We start from the raw sequence: 26040 nt of genomic DNA on the forward strand, positions 1-26040 counted from the left end.
TCAATCATGATTGTGTTTATAAAAAACAAATGACAATATTTAATACACAGCAACATTACATGTTATAGAGCAGAAACGTTCACGTCTGTTTTAAGGGTTTCTTAGGGGTGGATTCAATTTAAAAAGAAAATACAGGTTGTTTCCCTGTTTTACTGCGCAATCCAAATTTGGCCAGGACAAGTCTCTCACTTAATTTTAGGCCGTTATTACAGTCCCTGAAATGTTAAAAAAAAAAAAAAAAAAAAAGTTGTTATCAGTGTGTCTGAAAAGAGGATTTGAAGTAGTTTGTTAAAGTTACATCTCTCCACACTGTGCAATAACAATAGGGAGCTTTGGTTTATTGTTGGGACCAGTAGGGACGTTCTGAAAAACAAAGACATACATAACTATTAGAAACAGAGGCCTGGGTTCCAAACAAAGTCTTCAACTTTGAAGAATATAGACATATTGCAAACATGATTGCATACAGTATTACATTTTAATCACTCAGTGAGAAAAAATGCTACATTTTCAGCCTTACAGGGGATGCTTAAATACAGGTGATTAGAAAGCAAGTTTACCACATCAACGATATGGTGCGTTGATGTGGTAAACTTACTTTCTAATCACCCTGTATATCAGCCTTTAACTTTTGTGCCTCCTCTTTGTGAATATATGCGCTATACTGTGGCTCAAATGTTCATTTATTTTGTTTGCATATCGTTATCATATAAATTTGTAATAATTAAAAAATATGTACCTCGATCTTCCTCATCACAAGTAAACCATCAACTATTTTACCTAAAAAAACAGAAACAAAAACATAAAAAATGAACACTTAAATTCTCTCCATAATATATACTGTAAATGTCACTTTATTATGTTTTTAACATGTATACTTAAAACAAAAAAGTACAACAAAAACATAGCTACCTTACATAATAAAGATTTATATTTTTCATAAAATGCTGAAGCCTTATCAATTAAACATACAGTATATATTGTACCAATATAGCACAGTGTTCATTTATTTAATATCTTCTAAAGTTGCTTTATTTTTACATTCTTCAACTGAAGGTATTTTCTAATTTCTCCAGTGTTTCAGAATCACTGTATTTCCTGCCAGGGAAGCACAGCTTGTTTTTATGTTTAATTGAGTGAAGGGCAGGAGATTTCTAAGGGAAGTGTATTAACATAGCAGAGACTCATTCATCACTTACAAATCCGAGGATGTGCCTGTACAAAACCGACAAACAATTTGCAAGAAAAATTATGGTTTTATTTCAATCATATTAAAAGATGGCTAAAATATCCTAAACATGTTACAGATCTGTGTTTTACTTCAGCAAGAAAAATGTGTGCAAAAGATCACTCTGCAACAGAAGGCTTACTTACCAAACACAACGTGCTTCCCGTCCAGCCAGTCACATTTGGTACAGGTGATGAAAAACTGACAGCCGTTAGTGCCTGGGCCACTGTTTGCCTTGAGACACAAAGCAGCGCTCATTTGTTATTGTGATATAAAGCAAACTGAAGTAATAGACACACAAAATCATGCACACATCAAAATGAAAACTTGACACATTTTCATGCATTTCTCTATTAATAGAAGTTTCTTTGTTTTTTTTTGCTGTTGTTTTTGGTAGCACTTATATGTTAACATAATTAAGATGTCTGTGCCCAAACATGTAACTTATTTAGTGCACCAAGATGTGTCTTTTGTAGAGCACAGATGTAAATAATGCAACTTTATTGAAATTAGGGGTGCACTGCATCTGTGGGTCCCTAGCCAAGATCATCAACTCTGCACTGCCAGCAAGCTCCTGATTGTAAGCTCCTGAGTGTATTTACTGGATGAGCCACTGAAGGACCGATTCAATATTTTTAAAATACAAACCAATCTACTAAAAACTGTATAGCATGCACAGGTAAATGTAGCATTGATTCATATGGCATCAAATACAATACATGATAGATCCTTATCCTTACCATTGCTAGCAGTCCTGGAGCAGAGTGTTTAATTTTGAAATTCTCGTCTGCAAAAGGACCCCTGTAGATACTGCAGATCCCAGTGCCATCACCCTGTGATTGAAATGACAATGTTAATGGGTCAAACCACTCCGGTTTCAGCTTCCCAGCTGTACTGGATAGTAGAACTGAAGCATTGAATCTAGTCACGTAATCTCCAGCCTCTCACTATATCTGTGACAGACTGATATTACTGTGCAGGTTGGGTATTCCTATTCATTCAACATTACATTGTGAGAGCTGATGGGGGGGGGGACAGTGGGCCAAAAAAGCAGGAATCTCCCTCCAAAAAGCTACAGTTGCTTTTGCTGGTATGTGACAGATGCGTCTGTAGACTGGCGCCATTGGCTGGGCAATGGAAGTAATTGGAGGACAGAAAGGCTATCCTCCTCTCTCTAAGTTTTTAAAGGGCGTATTACAGTGTTATTGTCAATGTACTCAAATTTAAAAGTACCATATGTACCATTTAGGGCGACATGTATTATACTCCTGTTTTACCACCACCTCTACTGAATAAAAATCAGCATAAAATATTGAATTCTACATTTTAAAATAAAGGCTAACCATCTTTTATGACTTCAGAACATCTGAAGAAATGCTGTATGAAGGGTGGGGAGGGGGAGGGGGGAATGTATTGTGGAGGTATATATATATATATTATATATATATATATATATATAAAATTACACACTCATGCACACAGATTAAACACCAAACATATGACAGTACTGTGATTACCTTCAACAGTTTGTTGCTATTCATAGCAGATCCAGCAGATGGCAGAAAAAGCCATTAAATCTCAACACTGATTGTGTCTATATCTGATTGATTAATATGATGGATTATGTACAGCCAATTGTTGCTAAATGAAAATGGCTTTGTTAAGGGGTGCCATTGGTTAGCACGCCTTGAAGGAACAACAGGATTCATCAGAGTAATGAGATGGCATGCTGTGCTCATTAATAAAATCCTGCTAAACTTTAAAACAAGCTGGAAATCTCAGCTGTAGTCTGTTTCAGCCAGTGGTAACCAGACATTTCTTTAAATCTTATTTTCTTAATAGCACTAGCAATGTTATTGCTGGTCCAACTTCTCTTCCGTTTAAGATCTTCTGGTAATTTGCTTCCCCCCCCCCCCCCAATTTGGAATATGCAATCAGAAGAAAGGTTTAGGCTGCCTTTGACTTCATGTGTTGTAGTTCAAACTCCATCCAATGGTAGTTTATCTGTAGTGTTGTATTTGAAATATTTAACCTTAAAAAAAAAACAAAGTACCAAATAGGGAATGGATTTAAAAACATTGGTTATCACTCCTTTAAGGAACAATAATAAGCAAGTAGGCAACACAAAACCTTACTTACATTTACAAAGTCCCCTCCCTGAATCATGAAGTCCTTAATTACCCTGGAGAAAGAGAGAGCGAGAGAGAGAGAGACAGTAATTAAAGACGCAGTAGGACAGAGGTTCCCAAACTGGCTCACGACACACCTTAACATAAAGCATCCGGACTAAGGACCCTGCCCAATGAATTCACACAAACAGAGAGCCAGGTAGGAAGTGTTTAGATAAGGGTCTCAATCGTTTCTGTAAAAATCTGTTGTTTGTTCCCACATGGTTATACAGTTTGCCATCAGGATAACCGTGCTAGACCTATCACATATTGCAAGTATACATTTCAATTATTTCTTGATAGAGTCAAGCTCCTGACGCGTTCACAAATGTTCGTGTTCTTAAACTAATCTTCAAATTACCTCTACCTGATGTAGGGTCGTAAAAGATCAGATCTAATAAAAAAGAATGACATTTCTGTCCATGTTCAGGTGCAAACTTCTGTCAACTAATGTAGATACTATCAGGTGTACCATAAATCAGGCGCTCTGTTTATTTCAGGTGTTAAATGTCTTTCTGCAAAAAGGAACACATGCACATCATTTTGATGTGTGGTACAGGTAGTGAACAGAGAACCTCCTAATCGGTATAATATATGATATTCCCCATGATGTTTTGAAATTCTGCAAGCTAGCTGCGGAACCTTACCTGTGGAATGTGGTTCCCTTGTAACCAATAGGGACACCATCCTTCCTAGTGAAAGAAGCAGACCACATGTTATTAAAGCCGCCCCTTGCTGGAGTTTCAGATATTTTCTTTACAGATGGAAATACACTAAAGAGAGTTGGACGGTCATCAGTATGATAATGTTTTGTACTGAAGGATGTATGATTTCCACAACCATGGTACACAAAGACCCCTTCTGTAATGATCCTTTAAGATAATGTATATGACAGTCTATACACGTGTACTAAACCCACGAGCCAACTTCTAGAATTGACATGGCAAAGTAATGGGTTTATTATTCTACAGCTGGGTCAGAACCCCCTAGACCCCTCAGCAGCTACAGTGGGTGTTCCAGGACATTATATCCACAACACAGCTCCATTAGTAGTTGTTGAAAGAAATTACAAATGTGGGTTTTTTACATCCTAAAAAATGTTATCTGGTTTCCCAACCGACATCCCAAAATTACTGCCGACTAAGGACTTTCCAAATCTAAAACTGAAAAAAAATGTGCACCACCCCACACCGCTGTGGAACAACGGAATGCCCTCAAGTGTGGGGTCAGGTGTAAAAAAAAAAAAAAAAAAAAACTAACACACAAGATGCTTAAAATCTCTGCAGTTATTTTTGGCATATTTTCCTGCAGATTTGGACTGCCTCTCCTTATGCGTTTCCTATAAGTTGAGAACTCGAAAGGAAGTAGCTACAAATTACATTTCCACAGTTTTTATTTAATTATTTTTGTTTATTTGGGGGATTCGTATTTTAAAAATGCATGCAATATCAAATGTTTTGTACATTTTAAAAAGATAAAGTTAAATGCTGGTGCTTTAAAAACAAAGGTAGTAAAAAAAAAGTGTGTTTTGAATGCATATCCAAAAAACCCACATCTTTATATCAGCTCATAGTTACCAGTAATACAAGAGCCAACATCTAGAACTGACATATGCACACATAACCCTACTGTCAATTGTTGTTTACTGCATCACTGTGTTCCTCATGCCTTGTGCTGTGCCTAAATTCTGACTTACCTGAATTCCCCAGTACAAAATTGCCTGAGGAAGACAAAGAAAAGGACGTGTTAAAAACAGGCTTTTAGATTAGTAATCTGCAAACACGATGCTGTGTACTGCCCCCATCCCCTCCAAATATAGGAGGCTGTGTGGTCCAGTGGTTAAAGAAAAGGGCTTGTGACCAGGAGGTCCCCGGTTCAAATCCCACCTCAGCCACTGACTCATTGTGTGACCCTGAGCAAGTCACTTAACCTCCTTGTGCTCCGTCTTTCGGGTGAGACGTAGTTGTAAGTGACTCTGCAGCTGATGCATAGTTCACACACCCTAGTCTCTGTAAGTCGCCTTGGATAAAGGCGTCTGCTAAATAAACAAATAATAATTCTTTAATCTAATCTAAAACAAGCCTTCTCTACCCATTAAAAAAGTGCCTACCACAATGTAACAGTGAGTAAAACAGGTTTGCATTATCAGCAACAGGTGAAGTTTTTTTTTTTTTGTAAAACTGTTTTTATTGTTTTACCTTTTGCTTTAACAGACAATAACACTAAACCACAAGACAATAAATAAAAGTGAAGCAATGGGGGCTCACATTACAAGGTATTTGGACCTACGCACATATAACTTGTTATTCTACATTTCCAAAATGAGGAACACAACAAACAGACAATCAAAGAGAAGATAAAACATGTACTTGTTTTTTTCAAATTGAGCTATTCTGCTTTTATCTTCTGCCAAGCTTTTTTCAATGTTTAAATAGTAAAGCATTAAGTTTTTTCCACTGCTGGATGTTTTTGTTTTTTTTAATGTGTGTAATTGAACAGACTGAGCCACAGTTTGGTATGGAAAGGGGCAGTGTCTTCAAACTCTACCTGATATTTTCTGCAGTTTTGGGCACAACGTCGGCAAACAGCTCAATCTTCATCCGTCCAACCTCCTAAAAAAAAAAAAGAGAGAGAGGGTTAGGTTTCAGTTTTAAAAAGTTGCCCTTAAACAAAACCTAAACCCTAATTTAACAAGTTAAGGTTTGGTATTTCATTAAAAGCCAGGCAATTACATACATCATTACAATGCCTAGGTTTGATACACATCAGGGTGATGATAAAGTAAGATGCAGTACAAAAACTTTCCGCCAAAGAAACATGTGAAAATGCTGCATGACGCTGTTTTTTACAGTTACCTTGACAGATGGTGCCCATATCAAGCAGGTCATGTAATGCCACTTATGGGTATCAGCCCGTAAGTGGCTCTTTCTAAAGAAATATATCTAGTATCTAGCACTTGAAAAATGGCTTGGCAATGTGAGATTATGAGATGAGATTTGAAGACCAAATCACAAACATTTTTCTATCCAGAATGCCATGAGCAACAGTGGTGTGTTTGTTAGAACAGGGCACATCTCAGCTCCAACTTTATTTATCAAAGAGGGGCAGGTTATTTTTTTTTACAGTAAATATAAAACAGGCTTAGGTTGGGAGACCTTTTGGATAAAATGATAAAACGTGATCATTCTCAATACTGATAATATAGAATGTATTCCATTGGTTACTGAAATTATTTCACAAATAAGGAGGTGTGAATAACTGCCGATCCTCCACAGGTAGCCAGTGTGTTGTTTACGGCTATCCTCGTGAATGAAATTGACTATTCTGTTTGTATAACAAGTACAATGTAAAACCTAAATTAATCTGAATGAGAGGAATTATATTCCTTAATACCTGATGAATGCTATTAACTATTCATCATGCATCAATGAATTGCGATACGTTCTTTACATGATATATCCTATCGTATGTATCGTTTGTATTGTAGTAGCGCACTGTAGTTCCCCAAGTGGTTCTTGAATGAAGAATACGTGTGTTATATAGTTGGTACGAATACATTCTCTCCATATCTCATTTAACTTTTGTTTACTATTTAACAAAATAGTCCATCATTAAATAATCATTTGATCTTATTATGTATCATAGCAGTAGTCCATTAGGCAGTGCTTCACTGGTGCAGGAGCTTGCGGAGGTGCAGCCCCGGCACAGCACCAGCACCGCTACACTTATGAAAGTAAAAACATCTCAGAAAATGTTTTGCTCTCAAATGCGTGTTCTTAAAATTCTCAACACAGTTGTATCCATTCTGCAAGTTCTTGTGTGCGCTAAAGAGAGACAGTCGGCTGCCAGGGATGTTCCTACTTCTATTTACTTTCCAATTTCGAATAAGCGAATAAGCTTATTTGATTTGAAAAACGTCTTAAAACGATAAAAGCAAATTCTTACATTACTTGGTTCAGGGGTGAAATTCTCAACAAAAAAGTGCAGGTATTCATATGCGCAGCCGGGTGTAAACATTTTAAAAATTGAGACAATTTGAGGGCCAATGAATAAATACTTAAAAAATGTATACATATCGGTACACGATATATTTATGAATACAAAATAAGGCTTAAAAAATAACTGATAAAATATAACCAATTCACCATAAAAAAGGAAGCTGAAAATACTGGAAGCGTTGTACCCTCTGCATGTATCACTCATGTCATGCACGTTATTGCAGATTTAAGGAATAGATGCAAATGTGTCATAGAAAGAGATCTACTAAATAATTAAGGTTTGAAAGTTGTACTCACATGATCCATTTGGCTGTGTGAAAGGGTTAAAACAGTATTATACTGGCATAGATTGCGCAATTTCGTGCTGTGTGAATGGATATTTTAAGGAATTTTTTAAACGTCTCATACGGCTCAGTAGCGGCCTTTATACAAGCATCTCTGTACAGAATATGTCCCAACTGCGCTTCTTCAAATAATAATAATAAAAAAAAAAGAAGATCAGGTTGACGTACTTTACATTAGGATCTAAAAATACTAAATGATTATTATTTATTGAGTTTCTTTCTTTTTCTAAATTCAGCACACAATTGAGTGTTTGTTTACTGGAAATTGTACATACAATAAAATGCCTGCTTCTTTAAAAAACAAAACAGGGAAGTCTTACTAATATGCATTATTAAATGGATAGAAACAATTGCCGAAAATACTACATTCCGATTGGCTGAGACCTTCTCCCTGGCCATTAGATATCCAGTTATAACACAACAGTGCAGAACTTCTTCCTGCGACACCAACACACTCATAAACCCATTTAACAATAGCAACAATAGGGTCTGTGTGTTACCATAAGCTATCGCCACTTCTCATTGCTTTAGTAAACCATTTAAAACCACGCTGTCAACAGTTATAGAACCTGGAATTAGAACCTCCCGCTGTTCTACTGAAGATCAACTTTCACTTATCCACTGATGCCTCATTTTAATTCCCAGTTCCAAAAAACAACAGAGACTTTGAAGTGATTGTACAGAAACAAGTGTGTTTGATTTGCCTGAAATAATCAGTCAGAGCGCTTGGGTTCCCACCCACAAGGTAATTCGTGTTTGGCAAGGTATTTGAATTGGGTCACTGCCATACCCACAGCTTATAACTGTGAACAACATTACAGTACAAGACTCATCTGTGTCTGGAACTGCAACAGCTACTGTACACAACTCCTCTGGTAAGCAAAACTCACACTGTTTAATACTACTAAGAGACCAGCCGTTTTACTGCACTACTATTGTGCACAAGACATTCAAGAAGATTCAAAAATAGGAAGTCAAAAAGTATTTTTTTGTTCCTGAAATAATAATTGTGGCTTCCGCAGATGAGGATGATTGACTAACCTGAGTATTCTGTTTCCATAACAAGTCAAATGGATGAGTATATAAAGTTCTGGGTTTATTTAGCAAAGTACATTTGGAACAGTTTGATTGATCTAGTCATTCTGCAGCTGGATTTGAATAAATGCAAGATTCCAAAAATAAATCTTTAATCTGATAATAATTTTGCTGGATGGAATTACCAACCAGATGTGGATTTGATTTTGAACTCTATCTTCATAAATATGCAATCAAATGAAGTCTATAGTTACAAAAAGCCAGAGAAAGTATGGAGGTCTGTTTATTAGGAGACTTTAATTCTTTAATTCTGCAATGCATCCTCACAACACACAACCAGGGCTCCAGACTAGCCTTTCTGTCTTAGAAGCCAATGGCTCAGTATAAGAAGGGGACATTTCACATGTCTGTTGTTATTTTTACATGTATTTATGTTTTATTTTGTTTGATAATTCACTGGTGTTAAAAACTGAATGTCTTTAAAAGGCGGACATAAAAAAAACAAATATTCTACAATTTAGCATTTACTGTTTTTCAGGTAAGCATTTAAATATTTAGGAACATTTGTTGTTTAACTTGAGAAAATTACACATTTTGAATGTGACAGTTATTTTTTCTCCTTTAATAAATATTATGTTTAAATCGTGCAATATTTTGAAATACCTATTTTTAGACCGCAATTTTTTACTGTGGAAAAAAACACAGCCCTAACAATAACCCATGCAGGTAATGAATAAATAATGAAAAAGTATTAATGGTCTAGGTTCCTGGATGCAAATCTAAAAAACAATGGACAGGAACATTATTATTATTTATTATTTATTTTTTATTGATCTTTTAAAAAAAAAAAAAAAAAAAAAAAAAAAAAAGGTTTTAAACACCATAGACTGTGCAACATGACGCCTACAATTAGCGACTTTGATAATGCTGAATAATTTGTAATTTTCTGGGTGACTACTCCCTACTGTAGAACAATCTACATTTTACCTTCAGTACACTCTGCTTGACATTTCCAGTTTCTCCACATAGTTTTGCCTCAGGGTGTGACGGGGCAGCCCATTTAAAAAGAACAACAAAGTTTGCTGAGAGCACAGGAAAGAGTTTGTTTAGATGGGCTGAGAGCAGCAGGTTGTGCTTATTGCCCTGTGTATCCCCGAGCTTGGGTGCAGTTTTGTGTGTGTCATATGCCGGTTTGGATTTTTGTTTAAGCCTTGCTTGCTACTTAAGAAATACAAGTGCGCAGAGCACTGAATTGCAATCTTCTGTGTCTGGGTTTGCTATTTCTGTCGCTGGCCAGCCTTCAGGGCATGCCACTTTACCACACAGCGCCACCTGCAACACAAAAGCAAGTGCAGCTCATTCTGATACACTGCAAGTGGTTTGTTCAAGTAGCCTATTGTCCTACTTATTTAGAGTGCTTGAATTAAGAACAATTTGTATAAGGAATTTAAGATTCAGCTTGGAGTAAATCTTCAAGGGTGCTGCAAAATCTGTCTGAACAATACTTTATGTACTACCAAAATGATCAATGAGAAATCTGAGAATTCTTATTCTGCACCAGTAGCTGGAAATTGGGAGTCAGTGAGTTGCCGCAAAGCAATAGTCGTTTTCCAAACTTTGTTGAAATGACCGTTTTTCTTGTTCCAAGCTTCTGACTGGTGGTGATTCTTAGGCTGCTGGCTCCTTCGATGCTGGCAAATCTTAACTATGAAAGCCACTAGCTTTACTTTGAATGATAAACGTAGCCATAATAAGGATGAAATTCTGCAATGTCCAGCAAGTGTATACTGCTGTGATGCGTTCCTCCGAGCTGTGAAAGTGTATACTGCTGTGATGCGTTCCTCCGAGCTGAGAAAGTGTATACTGCTGTGATGCGTTCCTCCGAGCTGTGAAAGTGTATACTGTGAAAGTATATACTGCTGTGATGCGTTCCTCTGAGCTGTGAAAGTGTATACTGCTGTGATGCATTCCTCTGAGCTGTGAAAGTGTATACTGCTCAAGTGTATACTGTGAAAGTGTATACTGCTGTGATGCGTTCCTATGAGCTGTGAAAGTGTATACTGTGAAAGTATATACTGCTGTGATGTGTTCCTCTGAGCTGTGAAAGTGTATACTGCTGTGATGCATTCCTCTGAGCTGTGAAAGTGTATACTGCTCAAGTGTATACTGTGAAAGTGTATACTGCTGTGATGCGTTCCTATGAGCTGTGAAAGTGTATACTGTGAAAGTATATACTGCTGTGATGCGTTCCTCTGAGCTGTGAAAGTGTATACTGCTCAAGTGTATACTGTGAAAGTGTATACTGCTGTGATGCATTCCTGAGCTGTGAAAGTGTATACTGTGAAAGTGTATATTGTGAAAGTGTATACTGCTGTGATGCATTCCTCTGAGCTGTGAAAGTGTATACTGCTCAAGTGTATACTGTGAAAGTGTATACTGCTGTGATGCGTTCCTCCGAGCTGTGAAAGTGTATACTGCTGTGATGCGTTCCTCCGAGCTGTGAAAGTGTATACTGCTGTGATGCGTTCCTCCGAGCTGTGAAAGTGTATACTGCTGTGATGCGTTCCTCCGAGCTGTGAAAGTGTATACTGCTGTGATGCGTTCCTCCGAGCTGTGAAAGTGTATACTGCTGTGATGCGTTCCTATGAGCTGTGAAAGTGTATACTGTGAAAGTATATACTGCTGTGATGCGTTCCTCTGAGCTGTGAAAGTGTATACTGTGAAAGTGTATACTACTGTGATGCATTCCTCTGAGCTGTGAAAGTGTATACTGCTCAAGTGTATACTGTGAAAGTGTATACTGCTGTGATGCATTCCTGAGCTGTGAAAGTGTATACTGTGAAAGTGTATATTGTGAAAGTGTATACTGCTGTGATGCATTCCTCTGAGCTGTGAAAGTGTATACTGCTCAAGTGTATACTGTGAAAGTGTATACTGCTGTGATGCGTTCCTCCGAGCTGTGAAAGTGTATACTGCTGTGATGCGTTCCTCCGAGCTGTGAAAGTGTATACTGCTGTGATGCGTTCCTCCGAGCTGTGAAAGTGTATACTGCTGTGATGCGTTCCTCCGAGCTGTGAAAGTGTATACTGCTGTGATGCGTTCCTCCGAGCTGTGAAAGTGTATACTGCTGTGATGCGTTCCTCCGAGCTGTGAAAGTGTATACTGCTGTGATGCGTTCCTCCGAGCTGTGAAAGTGTATACTGCTGTGATGCGTTCCTCCGAGCTGTGAAAGTGTATACTGCTGTGATGCGTTCCTCCGAGCTGTGAAAGTGTATACTGCTGTGATGCATTCCTCTGAGCTGTGAAAGTGTATACTGCTCAAGTGTATACTGTGAAAGTGTATACTGCTGTGATGCGTTCCTATGAGCTGTGAAAGTGTATACTGTGAAAGTATATACTGCTGTGATGCGTTCCTCTGAGCTGTGAAAGTGTATACTGTGAAAGTGTATACTGCTGTGATGCATTCCTCTGAGCTGTGAAAGTGTATACTGCTCAAGTGTATACTGTGAAAGTGTATACTGCTGTGATGCATTCCTGAGCTGTGAAAGTGTATACTGTGAAAGTGTATATTGTGAAAGTGTATACTGCTGTGATGCATTCCTCTGAGCTGTGAAAGTGTATACTGCTCAAGTGTATACTGTGAAAGTGTATACTGCTGTGATGCGTTCCTCCGAGCTGTGAAAGTGTATACTGCTGTGATGCGTTCCTCCGAGCTGTGAAAGTGTATACTGCTGTGATGCGTTCCTCCGAGCTGTGAAAGTGTATACTGCTGTGATGCGTTCCTCCGAGCTGTGAAAGTGTATACTGCTGTGATGCGTTCCTCCGAGCTGTGAAAGTGTATACTGCTGTGATGCGTTCCTCCGAGCTGTGAAAGTGTATACTGCTGTGATGCGTTCCTCCGAGCTGTGAAAGTGTATACTGCTGTGATGCGTTCCTCTGAGCTGTGAAAGTGTATACTGCTGTGATGCGTTCCTATGAGCTGTGAAAGTGTATACTGTGAAAGTATATACTGCTGTGATGCGTTCCTCTGAGCTGTGAAAGTGTATACTGCTGTGATGCATTCCTCTGAGCTGTGAAAGTGTATACTGCTCAAGTGTATACTGTGAAAGTGTATACTGCTGTGATGCATTCCTGAGCTGTGAAAGTGTATACTGTGAAAGTGTATATTGTGAAAGTGTATACTGCTGTGATGCATTCCTCTGAGCTGTGAAAGTGTATACTGCTCAAGTGTATACTGTGAAAGTGTATACTGCTGTGATGCATTCCTGAGCTGTGAAAGTGTATACTGTGAAAGTGTATATTGTGAAAGTGTATACTGCTGTGATGCGTTCCTCTGAGCTGTGAAAGTGTATACTGCTGTGATGCGTTCCTCTGAGCTGTGAAAGTGTATACTGCTGTGATGCGTTCCTATGAGCTGTGAAAGTGTATACTGTGAAAGTATATACTGCTGTGATGCCGCCGTGAAAAGCTTTGTGGGCCGCCGGTTCCCGACCCGTTCTAAGGCTTCCAAGGCAACCAAGGCAAGAATATTTACAAGAATAAAAGTGGTCAGCTGCATAAAAACATTAAATACAGTAACACTTAGCATAAATGTTCCCTTATCTGAAGTATAAGTTGCCTTTTGCAACACCTCTAAACACTGAAGGGGAAAAACTTACAAGAATTTTATGCAAATGCGCATGCAAAGCTCTAAACAAACACAATAATGTCCCTTTGCTTAATATGCCAGCGTACTGCATTCCAACTATTAATTAATTTTACCACATACAGCAGTGTGGAGTAGTGGTTAGGGTTCTTGACTCTTGACCGGAGGGTCGTGGGTTCAATCCCAGGTGGAGGACACTGCTGCTGTACCCTTGAGCAAGGTACTTTACCTAGATTGCTCCAGTAAAAACCCAACTGATAAATGGGTAATTGTATGTAAAAATAATGTGATATCTTGTAACAATTGTAAGTCGCCCTGGATAAGGGCATCTGCTAAGAAATAATTAATAATAAAATAATTAATAATACAATTTACTATAGATCCTGGAGTATGCCACACCTATAACAAATAACAACAATTTACAACCGGTTCCTAGTATCTTATACCATATGATTAGAAACTGTTGGAGATTATTTTTGGTAAACAAAGTTTCACTATTTCCATACCTAATGCTTGCAACTGGCAAGTCAAACCCAAATCACGTATTATTCCATAACTGGGTAAACTACCCCTAACCCTGTGGGAGCTGAAAGACCAGCACAGGGTCCTCTGTGGGTTCCCAGCCATCGGCCACTTAAAACGGTGAATTCAAACCAGAGATGCTAGATTCTGTTTAATCTCCTAAACGTTTAAACTCTAGGATAAAACACGTTTAAACATTTACATATTGAGAAGTTTGAAACCAAATCATAAAAGGCACCATTAGAAGCCTTCCCTGCACTGCACTCCAAGTGGAAGTGTTTTTACAAGTCATTGGGGACCCCTCAAACTCAGTTAGCTACTGTTAAAAAAAACATTCAAAGATAAAATAAGAAAATGGGAAACAGTTCAGTTGTATCGTTTAAGCAAAATCTGAAAAAAAACCATTTATTTTTATATTACAGGGGAGCATTGCTAGACGAGGTCCCAGGGAAGTGTTGAAGAAAGAGAACGCAACGTCAAGAAGATTACCCAGCGTGCCGTGGTCTTCAGCTGTGACCCACAAAACAGAATAATGGTTATTCTAAAATCAACGGGAGAGCTACAGAGCACTGTTCATGACAATACCTCTGTGTTCCTGTACTTCTTCCTTTTCAAAGCAGGGCTAAACTGCTTGGTGATGACAATCAGCCATAGGAGCATGCGTAGATCCTTGATGGGCTTCTTTGGCATCTCCCTCTTCCTGGCTGACCTGATGTTCCTCTGCTTTTTGGCAGCCATGAAGTTCAGAAGCAGCCTATTCGATTCCCTGTGCTCTATCCTGTCCTACTTTTCCAGTGCCTACACCAAGCTGCCTCTGCCCATTGTCATTCTAGGGGGCATCGACCATTTTGTGAACCTGTCTCGCAGTGGCCTCCCAGTGTCTCGCAGCCGGGTATTCCTGTATAGTGTGGAAGTTCTGATGGTTTGGGCGTTAGCCATATTCGACTCTATGCATACTATCATCATTGAAATTCAGAAGATGGATCTCCCCAATAACCAGAGCGCCTTTATATGCCCAATCTACAGCTCCAATACAGTCAACTTGTTCTGTGCGTCGGTGCTCATCTTCACATGCTGCTTGGTTGCCCTCTGTTGTAAACAACTGCTGCTCTTTCAGAGGATCTTCCAAGCCAAGGACCAGGATAAGAAATCACGGGCTGAACCGCTGCAAAGCGATTTGCCCTTTCGCTACAGCAAGCTTTCTGATCAGGAAGAGGACATGGAGGCCCTACTGAATCAGCAGCAGCAGCCACGCAGCAAGACCATGATGCTTCTCCTCAGCATCAACATGGACTTCTTGGTGAATTGGGGAGTCTTCCTGGTGGGGAGCACCATCACCATATTCTGCAACCTAGCTGCTCCTTCCTACATGAGCATCAATCTTCTGTGGCTCTTCTGTGCCAACAGCTTCCTGGTCGGTCTGGTCTACTGGATACAGGCTGACAGGGTGGGGCCTCTCAATGACTTCCCTGATGACATCTGTAAATGGAACTTCTACTGGCTAATCAACAGACAAGCTTCTACTCTACAGGAAAAGGTGTCCCATAGTATCTATACCTTATCTGACAAGATGCATAAAAACCCCTCTCTAGTCTAAAACCAGCACAATTCCGCAATACACTGAACAACAAGAGCACTCAGGAATATCGTTTCACTGCACCAAGTATCAGACTATATTGCACACAAAAATTAAGTATGAACTATCTTACCAGCAGCTCTGTAAAGCCGTTTCAGAAGTCTTGGTATCTAAAAGCAATTAATACTGTACTGTTTATTGTTGTTTGAATAATAAACCAACTTATAAAATGGGTCTTTTAAATATTCTATCTTGATTGGTCAAAACAGGTCACATGGGGGTGTGACTATTATAGCATATTCCCATGGGTTGAAACTTTTTTCAAAAAGGGGCGAATCACTTTTCACCACTAGAATTTTGAAAAAAAAACAAAACAGTAGCCACATTTTAATTTATACTAATAACCATGACTAACCACATTTACAAACGTGCTCAAATTTGTTGGTACCCTTACAGCTCATTGAAATAATGCTTCATTCCTCCTGAAAAGTGATGAAATTAAAAGCTATTTTATCATGTATACTTGCATGCCTTTGGTATGTCATGGAATAAAGCAAAGAAGCTGTGGAAAGAGATGAATTATTGCTTATTCTACAAACATATTCTAAAATTGCCTGGACACATTTGTTGGTACCCCTTAGAAAATATAATAAATAATTGGATTATAGTGATATTTCAAACGAATTAGTTTCTTTAATTAGTATCACACATGTCTCCAATCTTGTAATCAGTCATTCAGCCTATTTAAATGGAGAAAAGTAGTCACTGTGCTGTTTGGTATCATTGTGTGCACCACACTGAACATGGACCAGATAAAGCAAAGGAGAGAGTTGTCTGAGGAAATCAGAAAGAAAATAATAGACAAGCATGGTAAAGGTAACGGCTACAAGACCATCTCCAAGCAGCTTGATGTTCCTGTGACAACAGTTGCAAATATTATTAAGAAGTTTAAGGTCCATGGAACTGTAGCCAACCTCCCTGGGCGCGGCCGCAAGAGGAAAATAGACCCCAGATTGAACAGAAGGATAGTGCGAATGGTAGAAAAAGAACCAAGGATAACTAACAAAGAGATACTCCAAGGTGAAGGTACGTCAGTTTCTGATCGCACCATCCGTAGCTTTTTGAGCGAAAGTGGGCTCCATGGAAGAAGACCCAGGAGGACTCCACTTTTGAAAGAAAAACATAAAAAAGCCAGACTGGAATTTGCTAAAATGCATATTGACAAGCCACAATCCTTCTGGGAGAATGTCCTTTGGACAGATGAGTCAAAACTGGAGCTTTTTGGCAAGTCACATCAGCTCTATGTTCACAGACGAAAAAATGAAGCTTTCAAAGAAAAGAACACCATACCTACAGTGAAAACATGGAGGAGGCTCGGTTCTGTTTTGGGGCTGCTTTGCTGTGCCTGGCACAGGGTGCCTTGAATCTGTGCAGGGCACAATGAAATCTCAAGACTATCAAGGCATTCTGGAGCGAAACGTACTGCCCACTGTCAGAAAGTTCTGTCTCAGTCGCAGGTCATGGGTCCTCCACCAGGATAATTACCCAAAACACACAGCTAAAAGCACCCAAGAATGGATAAGAACAAAACATTGGACTATTCTGAAGTGGCCTTCTATGAGTCCTGATCTGAATCCTATCGAACACCTATGGAAAGAGCTGAAACTTGCAGTCTGGAGAAGGCACCCATCAAACCTGAGACAGCTGGAGCAGTTTGCTCAGGAAGAGTGGGCCAAACTACAGGTGCAGAAGTCTCATTGAGAGGTGCAGAAAACGTTTGATTGCAGTGATTGCCTCTAAAGGTTGTGCAACAAAATATTAGGTTAGCAGTCCCATCATTTTTGTCCATGCCATTTTCATTTGTTTTCTTATTTACAATATTATGTTGAATAAAAAATCAAAAGCAAAGTCTGATTTCTATTAAATATGGAATAAACAATGGTGGATGCCAATTACTTTTGTCAGTTTCAAGTTATTTCAGAGAAAATTGTGCATTCTTCGTTTTTTGTGGAGGGGTACCAACAAATTTGAGCACGTCTGTAATATATCACTTTGAAAAAACTGGTAGCCATATTTAAATTTGCAATAAAGATGATTGACGAGGTATATTGATTTGTATCTTTCGGGAAACCAAACTCTACATTAGATTTTGGATGTCTGAGTCAGACACCAACACTTATTCAAGTGGTGAAAAAAAAGTAATACTGCTAGATATTGAACTTACCAAAGCACAGCTTCTGGATATAGAAGGCAAAGAAGGTCTACGTGATTGTCCTGCTGCACTTCCTCGGACAACGACAACAATGAATCAAACACCACGTTGCTCGAAATCGCTTGCTGCAGCGCCACCTACTGCTCAGAAAAGGGCCTGTAAATCTTCAAAGCTGCAATTTCAATGGCAGTGTTCAATTTAACATCTAAAAATAAATAGTGCTTCTTGTTTTGAATCAGTTCAATGTTTATTAACAATAATAACAATAATAATAATAATAATAATAATAATAATAATAATAATAATAATAAATAATATTTTTTTTAATTAATGCATTTTTTTTTAAGGGACTATTTTTTAGGTCAGAGGTGGAAGTATATTTAATAAAAAATTATTTTCTGTTACTTAAAACATGTTTTTATGTTTTTTTCTTATTTTTCTTATTACTATTTAGTCAGTTGAACCATTTTATAAGCACAATAAGGCACGGCTCGTGACTTATAACGCACCCGGGGCGTGTGGATATTAGAGTATATCACACACCCTGTCATGCCTTACTGCTTACGTATCTCAGAATATGAAATATGAAGTTCTCTTACTCGGTGGGTGAAGTTAGAGTGGATGGCAAGCACTGTACTACTAATGATGTGAATATTTTAAGCACACTAACACAGCTATAGACCCCAAACAGCTCTTTTATGAATACATTACCAGCCAGATACCCTAACCTCTTTCCTTTTGGGATTCCAATCTGTAAACAATACTGTGTCTCCAGAATTAGTTTTTAAGCAGTTGAAATAGGCCTATATATGAAGCTTATATAGAGTACTATACTAGAAATTCCTTTTAAGTCCTTTGTTTTATATGTTGTATTCAATTTCATTAAAAAAAAAAAAGTTGTAATAACCCAATAAATAAAAAGAGATTGGTGCAAAAAAAAATTCATGTATTGTAGCCTGAATTTCATATATTAAATTGTATGTTCAATTTAATAGTTACATATTTGTAAGCATGTTAGATATTGACTCTATGGGTGTCATACCCAGTTACTAATAAAATTCTTTGGAAAAATGGAAATATTTTTTAATGATTTTAAATTGAGGTTTTTAATAATGTCACATCCATGATGTTTTTTCTGATAACATTTTTGCACAAAATTTGATTTTTTCTTCTAGAGTATGTGAAGATAAAGACATAACGCTTTGGCTTTATTGGCTTCCTAATTGATTCACAATTACAGCTATGCCCAAAAGTTTTACATCACCTACAATTTTAGGATTGAGACAATTAAAAAGAAAAACTATATGAACATAATTTAGATATTTTATTTAACATCATGTAATCATAGAAACTACAAAGTGATATCGCAAAATACCGGAATCCGTTATAATAAAGTATATTAAAAACTACAAAGTGGTATGTAATTCAATGTTAGCATAACATTATTCAGCAGGTTTCATTCGAATATACTTAGAGCTAGTAATTCAAATTAGAACACAATGTACGTTTTATAAAGTACAGATATATATATTCTTTTTACCCTGTTCTCAACAATGATAAAACCATTGAAAACGTTTCCTGCACCCACTGCCACCAAACACTGGACAGCAACAGACTACTTGCCGGATTTCAGCGTTTTTGTGGAATTTGTTGTATAATTACTGCAGAGAACAATGATCCATTTGAATGTGACAAAACTAGTATTTTCTACTTTAATAAATATTACATTTAAAAAAACACAGAGCCCAGCCTATTATCATAGCTTGTCATAACTCGATCACAATGAGATCACATGTAGTAATGTCACAGCATATTTATAGAAGTAAAGAAGCTGTGGGGAAAAAAAAGCAGTTCTACTATTTAGCTGTCATATATTGTTCACACAAAGAAAACAATTACCTAAATAAAGAGCCTTTTGCTTGTAATGCCATCTAACCTGTATATAATTTATGATCAAGCAAATTAGTAGAACCTTGCTCACCAATTGCATAGGGCAGCTTTGCTTTTACAATATAGAGAGAGGCTAAAGAATTAATATATTTATTTATGTATGTACTTATTTTTATCTAGAAAGGGAGCAACATTTTTTTATTTAACTATAGGAGGCTGTGTGGCCCAGTGGTTAAAGAAAAGGGCTTACAACCAGGAGGTCCCCGGTTCAAATTCCACCTCAGCCACTGACTCATTGTGTGACCCTGAGCAAGTCACTTAACCTCCTTGTGCTCCGTCTTTCGGGTGAGACGTAGTTGTAAGTGACTCTGCAGCTGATGCATAGTTCACACACCCTAGTCTGTAAGTCGCCTTGGATAAAGGCGTATGCTAAATAAACAAATAATAATAATAATAATAACTTTACCACCACAACGACTACTAAAGCAGTACTGGCGCGCAAAGTAGTACGTTTCCGATAGGCTTCCTATGACACATTGCATTTGTGGTTGCGTCCATTGCATAAGGGGGGTGGGGCATCATTAAACAAATTCTCTATAAAATGAAACATTGTGATAGTGTTTATCCTTCAGCAACGTCATCCACGTGTGCAGAGCTAATGCAAAATGGCTACAGGAAAGCGAAAACAAGTTGTGCTTACAATTGGAAGGTTTTGCTACTGTAAATTACCCGACACTAATGTAAGTGTATACAGCACCGTGGCAGGGCAGGAACCCCTGCGTATGAAGAGTGTTTTTTTTTGTGTAAATGTATATTGTAAATAGTGTGTATTTATTGTAATTAATTAATGAAGTACCTGACACTCCTGGGAGAGCCTGTCTGCTGCGTGCGATTACCAGGTGTGGAATCTTACCACAGGTAGGTGTGTTCCAGCGGGGCGTTGGGTATAAAAAGATTCAATTTATTCGCCTCAGGGCTGCTGCAAAACCAAAGCCAACTGGGCTAAAGAAGCTGAAATGCGTGTGTGTGTGTGTGTGTGTGTGAGAGAGAGTGATAGAGAGAGAACCAGGAACAGGTTTCGATACCGAAGAGTGAGTAAACAAGGTGAAACCACCGACAGCCCAGCAAGTAGTCAGAGTTTGTTTATTATTGAACAAAGAACATTAATTCAGAGATTGTAGATCCCACCAAAGTTTTCGTACACTGTGTTCTATGTACTCCGTGCGCTACCATTGCTGCTAGTATCACGTGAGCTGTTCAGTGTGTTGATGTGTAAATACCGGTAAATCCTGTTCGGCTGCGAGGCGTATCAAACTTCAATCTCAACTTGATCACCAGCCTGTCACTCAGCAGCGAATGCACGCACCCACACTGCAGACGGCTGCTCTGTCACAAGCATTGATACCCTGCATCTTTCTAAACAAGGGATTTAGGGGAGCTCCCTAGTAAAAGCTGAATCTCAAAACAAAAATTGTGTAAATTTAGTAATTGTTACAGCTGTGTATAATGGTTTTTAAAACAGGAGTAATTTATCTGACTTTTTACATATCCGCCCTTACTCTGGTCCCACCGCAGTTGGATAGGCGATGGACTACTGTAGGTGTGTATTCGTTAACTACACCTTGTTCAGTGACCCACCTTAGGACCTTTTGCAACCACAGTTTGTTAATCGCCGATCTACATCACTGGTATGACTGTTTCTTCATCACTGCCAGTGCGTTTTATAAAACAGGAATCTAAAATATATGTTCAGAGATTTTTTTTATTTAAGATACGATAAGGCTTACTTCTCGATTAGTATCACATGAAAACACAGTTTCTATTAATCATATTAATAATACTGGAATGAGTAGTGAAATGTATACTGCAGCTTATAAAGTAGAAGTCGGCACGGGTACCCGAAAACCCGGGTACCCGTCGGGTTTTAAATTACCTGACCCGGGTTACTTTTTACTACCCAGGTTCGATTATTAATTTGAGAATTTAAAGAAAATGTAGAAAACATGACAACGCAGTTGTAAGTGTGAGTCTCTGGCCGGCGTAACAAAGACAACGTTAATAAAACAAGCTTTGTATAAAGCCTTTGCTTAACTGACAGGATATCAAGGTTTTACAGAAAACAATAACAGCGTCAAGTACACCTCAATAATAATAAGTGCGGCGAATATTCTTCTCAGGAACTGTACGTATATGATGGGTGTAGCAAACGCCAGTGCTTCCCGTTCTGTTAGCTCCCACATTTTACTCATAATCAAACATATCAACTCATATTGCAGCAGCAGTGACGAAATAGTATGTTTGCCAAATATGACTGGATAGGACAAGTCAATGAACAGATCTCACCATGTGAACACAATCCCTGCCACACAGTGCACGAGGTTCAGCAGCCACTAAGAGAGGGGGAAAAAACAGTACAGGCGCGACAGCAAACCCGTTAGAGCTGTGAAGAATTTCCAAGGATAAATAGCGGGACTTTCTTCCTTTGCATCAGGACGCATGACATTTGCTAGGAAATCGGGACTGTCCCGACCATATAGGGACTGTTGGCATGTATGCATAACCACTTTTTTTTTTTTTTTTAACCTTTTGGACATTTCAAATACTTTGCCAATAGTATACAATGGCAGCTTTCCATTGTTTGAAACAGATTAGCAATGTTTGATTTAGAAGGGAAGAATACACAAAACCTGTTCAATAAAGTGATGGGTGTAGTCTAATTATTGTTCTCCTTGTTATTTGTTTTGTTTTGTTACTCATGGCTTTTTAAGAGCTCTTTCAGTCAAAAGGTTTGGACAGTTCTGATCTGAATGTTCATTGATCCTCCGAACAGAGATTGTCAATAAGACTGTGGCGCCATCTAGTGGACAGATAACCAAAACACAACATACAGTTTGTTAGAGAAGTAGCCACTTTTATGACCCAAAACGTCGGTGACTTGTGCAATTAAGAGTGTATATAAACTGTGTCATAAGAAATGTTTGGAGAATGTATTTAGCATCCTGCTACATGCCCCTACTATTTTTCAATTACTAATGTGATCTCAGTAGGATTTCTACTGGTAGCTGATTTTGATGCAGCCAGCAACTGCATAAAATCTAATTCTCAATATAAACTACCCATTTCCCTCTCTCTAAACTCAACACCAATAAAATACAATTAGTTCTCTTTTTCAGCTCTGCTGTTAATCTAGTGGCAGCAGTCTTTTGAGGGTTTCTGACTGGCAGTACAGTGTGTACAGCTAGTAAGAAACTCCAAAAAAGTAGCTGTTCTACTGGTTCTATTCACACATTCATTGTTTTTGTTTTTAAAACTGAAGGCAAAATTGAACAGGCATGAAGACTCCTCGGGGCAACGTGTGCTATGCCTGCCATGGATAAGGAGGGAAGTGTTTGGTTGTCAGTGCTCCAAATTCTCCTTTTAAGTTGCCTAATGTACAAAAAAATGCTAAAAACTAGATGCAAGGAAAGAAGACAAAGCAAAATGAAAAATGTTTAGCAAGCAGAACTCCGACATCAAGATATATCTGGGTAAAGCCTGGAATCTGTGTGTGAAAAATGAAACGCTAACGGACAGCATTCGTGTGTTTTTGCTGCACAGCTCTCCATCTTGAAAAGTGCAATGACAATAGGAAATGAATCACTGTGCATCTTCCCTTAACTAAGTCACTGAAACAGATAAAAAGACCTCAAACTTACAATGGTGGACATAGGGGTGACAGAACTGGTAGGCAATTGAATAATAATGGGGGGGGGGGTGACAAAATGGTGTATTCTTATGTATTATGACAGAGAAATACAGTAAGGCAGCATTCTGTTACTGCTACAATAATTCCCTTATAAATGTTTACCATAGTAAAAGCATAGCAAAGTGTAATAAATCATAGTGAAGGCATAGTAAAGCATAGGTAAGCATTGTAAACAATAGCAAGGTATGGTAAACGCACAGCATAACCATGGAAAACATGGTAAAACTGCATAAGTACCATGGAATAATACTATGGTAAACTTCTATAAGGGTTGTGTGAAGATTATTAATTGAGACACAGCGAGACTTTAAGGTTAGAGGCAAGGCTTTAAGGTTAGAGGCAACATCCGAAGAATCCGACCCTTCCTCACCAACTATGCTACCCAGCTCCTGGTCCAGGCCCTGGTACTCTCCCGCCTAGACTACTGCAACTCCCTCCTGGCTGGCCTCCCTGCGTCCGCCACCCGTCCGCTCCAACTCATCCAGAACTCTGCTGTCCGCCTGGTGTTCTCTCTGCCTCGCTTCGCCCACGCTACTCCACTACTCCGCTCGCTCCACTGGCTCCCGATCACCGCTCGCATCCAGTTCAAGACTCTTGTACTAGCCTACAGATGCCTTGACCAGACTGCACCCAGCTACCTCCAGACCCTCATCTCTCCCTACACCCCCACTCGACCTCTCCGCTCCACCTGCACTAGAAGACTAGCTCTACCTCCGCTACGCTCCCCTGCCTCCCGAGCCCGCTCCTTCTCCACCCTTGCTCCGCAGTGGTGGAATGACCTTCCTACAGATGTCAGGACTGCCCAGTCCCTGACCACATTCCGGCGCCTCCTTAAGACTCACCTCTTCAAACAGCACCTGTAGAACTCCTCTGTTTGTATCCTGGGACACTATCACCCTTCATGTAAATGTGCTTTATTTTGCTCTTATCTGCCCCCTATTTTACTGCAATTAATCCTGTACTTCAGAATACTGTAATCTGCCAAGTGTTTAACCTGTAGTACTTTGTATTTAATCATATCCTGATGTAACTATCACTATTTAATCATATCCTGATGTAACTATCACTATTATCTGCTGTATTATTGAATTGTGGTTTGTCACACTTGTACTTTGCTTGAACAAAAGTTATTGTATTTCTTGCTCTTATTGTATTACTTGTATTGTAACACTTGAAATGTATTTGCTTACGATTGTAAGTCGCCCTGGATAAGGGCGTCTGCTAAGAAATAAATAATAAGGCATTGGACGTGCTAACTTTATCTACGGTATGGACACACCGAAGACTTTTTTGCCAGAACGTTTGTTTACAAACCTAGTTTATTTTAGCATGAACTATTATGTTATGTAGTGCATTAAAAAATAGTGGGCCGCAGCAAACCCGATGCAAAAACCGGGTCGTGAAAAAACTACAAAATGCACAGAAATAAATCACAGGCCAGCTTTCAAATGGAGTTCCTGCTTTATTCCTATTTCTACTCTGAGAATACACCGACTGTTTAAAACAGTGATATTTAGTAAATAGCTTTTTTCTAAAAAGAGCAGTCCCAAAAGTACGCTGGAAACAAAACACAAATCACATTAAGAGCTGAGAATAAACAAAACAGTTTCTCCCTTGTAATGTATCAAGCTACCACGATTATGGTTTTGTGGAATACATTTAAGAAATTCGCATCTTTGCTGCGCTTTCAATGGAAAGCGTGCGCTCCATTTATTTATGTAAATACATCTTAACACCAGGCGAGTAAAACAATTTGTTAGGTAATGCCTACCCCTACTGCTACGAATTGTATTTTCTCAAATATATACATTTTTCAGCTAACTATCGATTCATTTGTTTACTCTCCGTAAGAGAACAATAACGTATAACGTACGTACACAGCAGTTCACTCACGTGTGTAGTTAATTTCATTTTGTAAAATTGCACTTACTTGCCCTCCTATGGTGACGTCGAAGAACACTATAGGATTGTTCGGGTTTGAAACTGGTAACGCCATGACAGATTATTGAGGGAAAAAAAATATTTAAAAGTGTCTTCTTTAAAAACACACTGGACATGAACTTCTTTCAAACGAGACAGTTCCGCAGCTACGGCCACCGGCAAGGGACAATATAACTGGTTGTGGAAGAATAAAGTGGAAATGTTCGCATTTTTCGATTTGTGAAACGACTTCGCGCTGAAATACTGGTTAACTGTTACACCAGCAATGTGTTTTTTTCTTCTCAGTAATATACTCATACTGAAGCGTTATCAGTGCATCATTTAATGCCTCTTTTAAGGAAATTTCTTTCTGGAACAAAGTTATTGAAAATAATAATCAAAAGTTTAAATATAGAAAATAACAAATAATAGGAAGTATTTTACATGGTCATTCTACATTGGAGATTTGACAGGGATTAATTGAACAAACTCCAGCTTCAACATTATATTGTTATTTATTTCTGTCAGTATCAGGGCTATCTGTTCTGTGTTTAATTTCCACCCAACAAACCACTGCAATGATGCAGGATATTCCAGCAATGACCAACAATGCTGACTGCTGGTGCAATACAACCCCCCACCCCCTTTACTGTAAAATGAAAACAAAGGTTGTCTACACATTTATGGGTGTGGTGTCCAACACTAACGTTTATTTCACTGTGCATGAATACTGGGTGAACATTTATTATATTCATCT

The 26040-nt window shown here is 38.5% G+C and overlaps 2 protein-coding genes across 2 annotated transcripts; one reads left to right on the forward strand and one right to left on the reverse strand.

Moving 5' to 3' along the window:
- Positions 1–25474, reverse strand: ppih (peptidylprolyl isomerase H (cyclophilin H)). Its single transcript, XM_034053499.3, has 9 exons — positions 25294–25474; positions 5944–6008; positions 5093–5116; positions 4044–4088; positions 3368–3410; positions 1969–2061; positions 1375–1462; positions 740–780; positions 1–363 (listed from the first exon to the last, which is right to left on the reverse strand). Exons 1-9 carry the CDS (start codon positions 25357–25359, stop codon positions 295–297), a joined length of 534 nt encoding a protein of 177 aa, XP_033909390.1. The 5' UTR covers positions 25360–25474; the 3' UTR covers positions 1–294.
- Positions 8249–15565, forward strand: si:dkeyp-100a1.6 (probable G-protein coupled receptor 160). Its single transcript, XM_034053498.2, has 2 exons — positions 8249–8613; positions 14363–15565. The coding sequence occupies exon 2, from the start codon at positions 14473–14475 to the stop codon at positions 15535–15537; it is 1065 nt and encodes a 354-aa protein (XP_033909389.1). The 5' UTR covers positions 8249–8613; positions 14363–14472; the 3' UTR covers positions 15538–15565.
- Positions 25475–26040: the final 566 nt, after the last annotated feature.

Source organism: Acipenser ruthenus, chromosome 27, assembly GCF_902713425.1.
Source record: "Acipenser ruthenus chromosome 27, fAciRut3.2 maternal haplotype, whole genome shotgun sequence".
NCBI classification, from domain to species: domain Eukaryota; kingdom Metazoa; phylum Chordata; class Actinopteri; order Acipenseriformes; family Acipenseridae; genus Acipenser; species Acipenser ruthenus.

Coding starts and splice junctions, on each gene's coding strand:
- ppih (XM_034053499.3), bottom strand. CDS start 25,359: ATGGCGTTACCAGTTTCAAACCCGAACAATCCTATAGTGTTCTTCGAC. Junction 2,062..3,367: donor AGGGAGGGGACTTTGTAAAT/GTAAGTAAGGTT, acceptor TTTCAATCACAG/GGTGATGGCACTGGGATCTG. Junction 781..1,374: donor CGGGAAGCACGTTGTGTTTG/GTAAGTAAGCCT, acceptor CTGTTTTTTTAG/GTAAAATAGTTGATGGTTTA.
- si:dkeyp-100a1.6 (XM_034053498.2), top strand. CDS start 14,473: ATGGTTATTCTAAAATCAACGGGAGAGCTACAGAGCACTGTTCATGAC.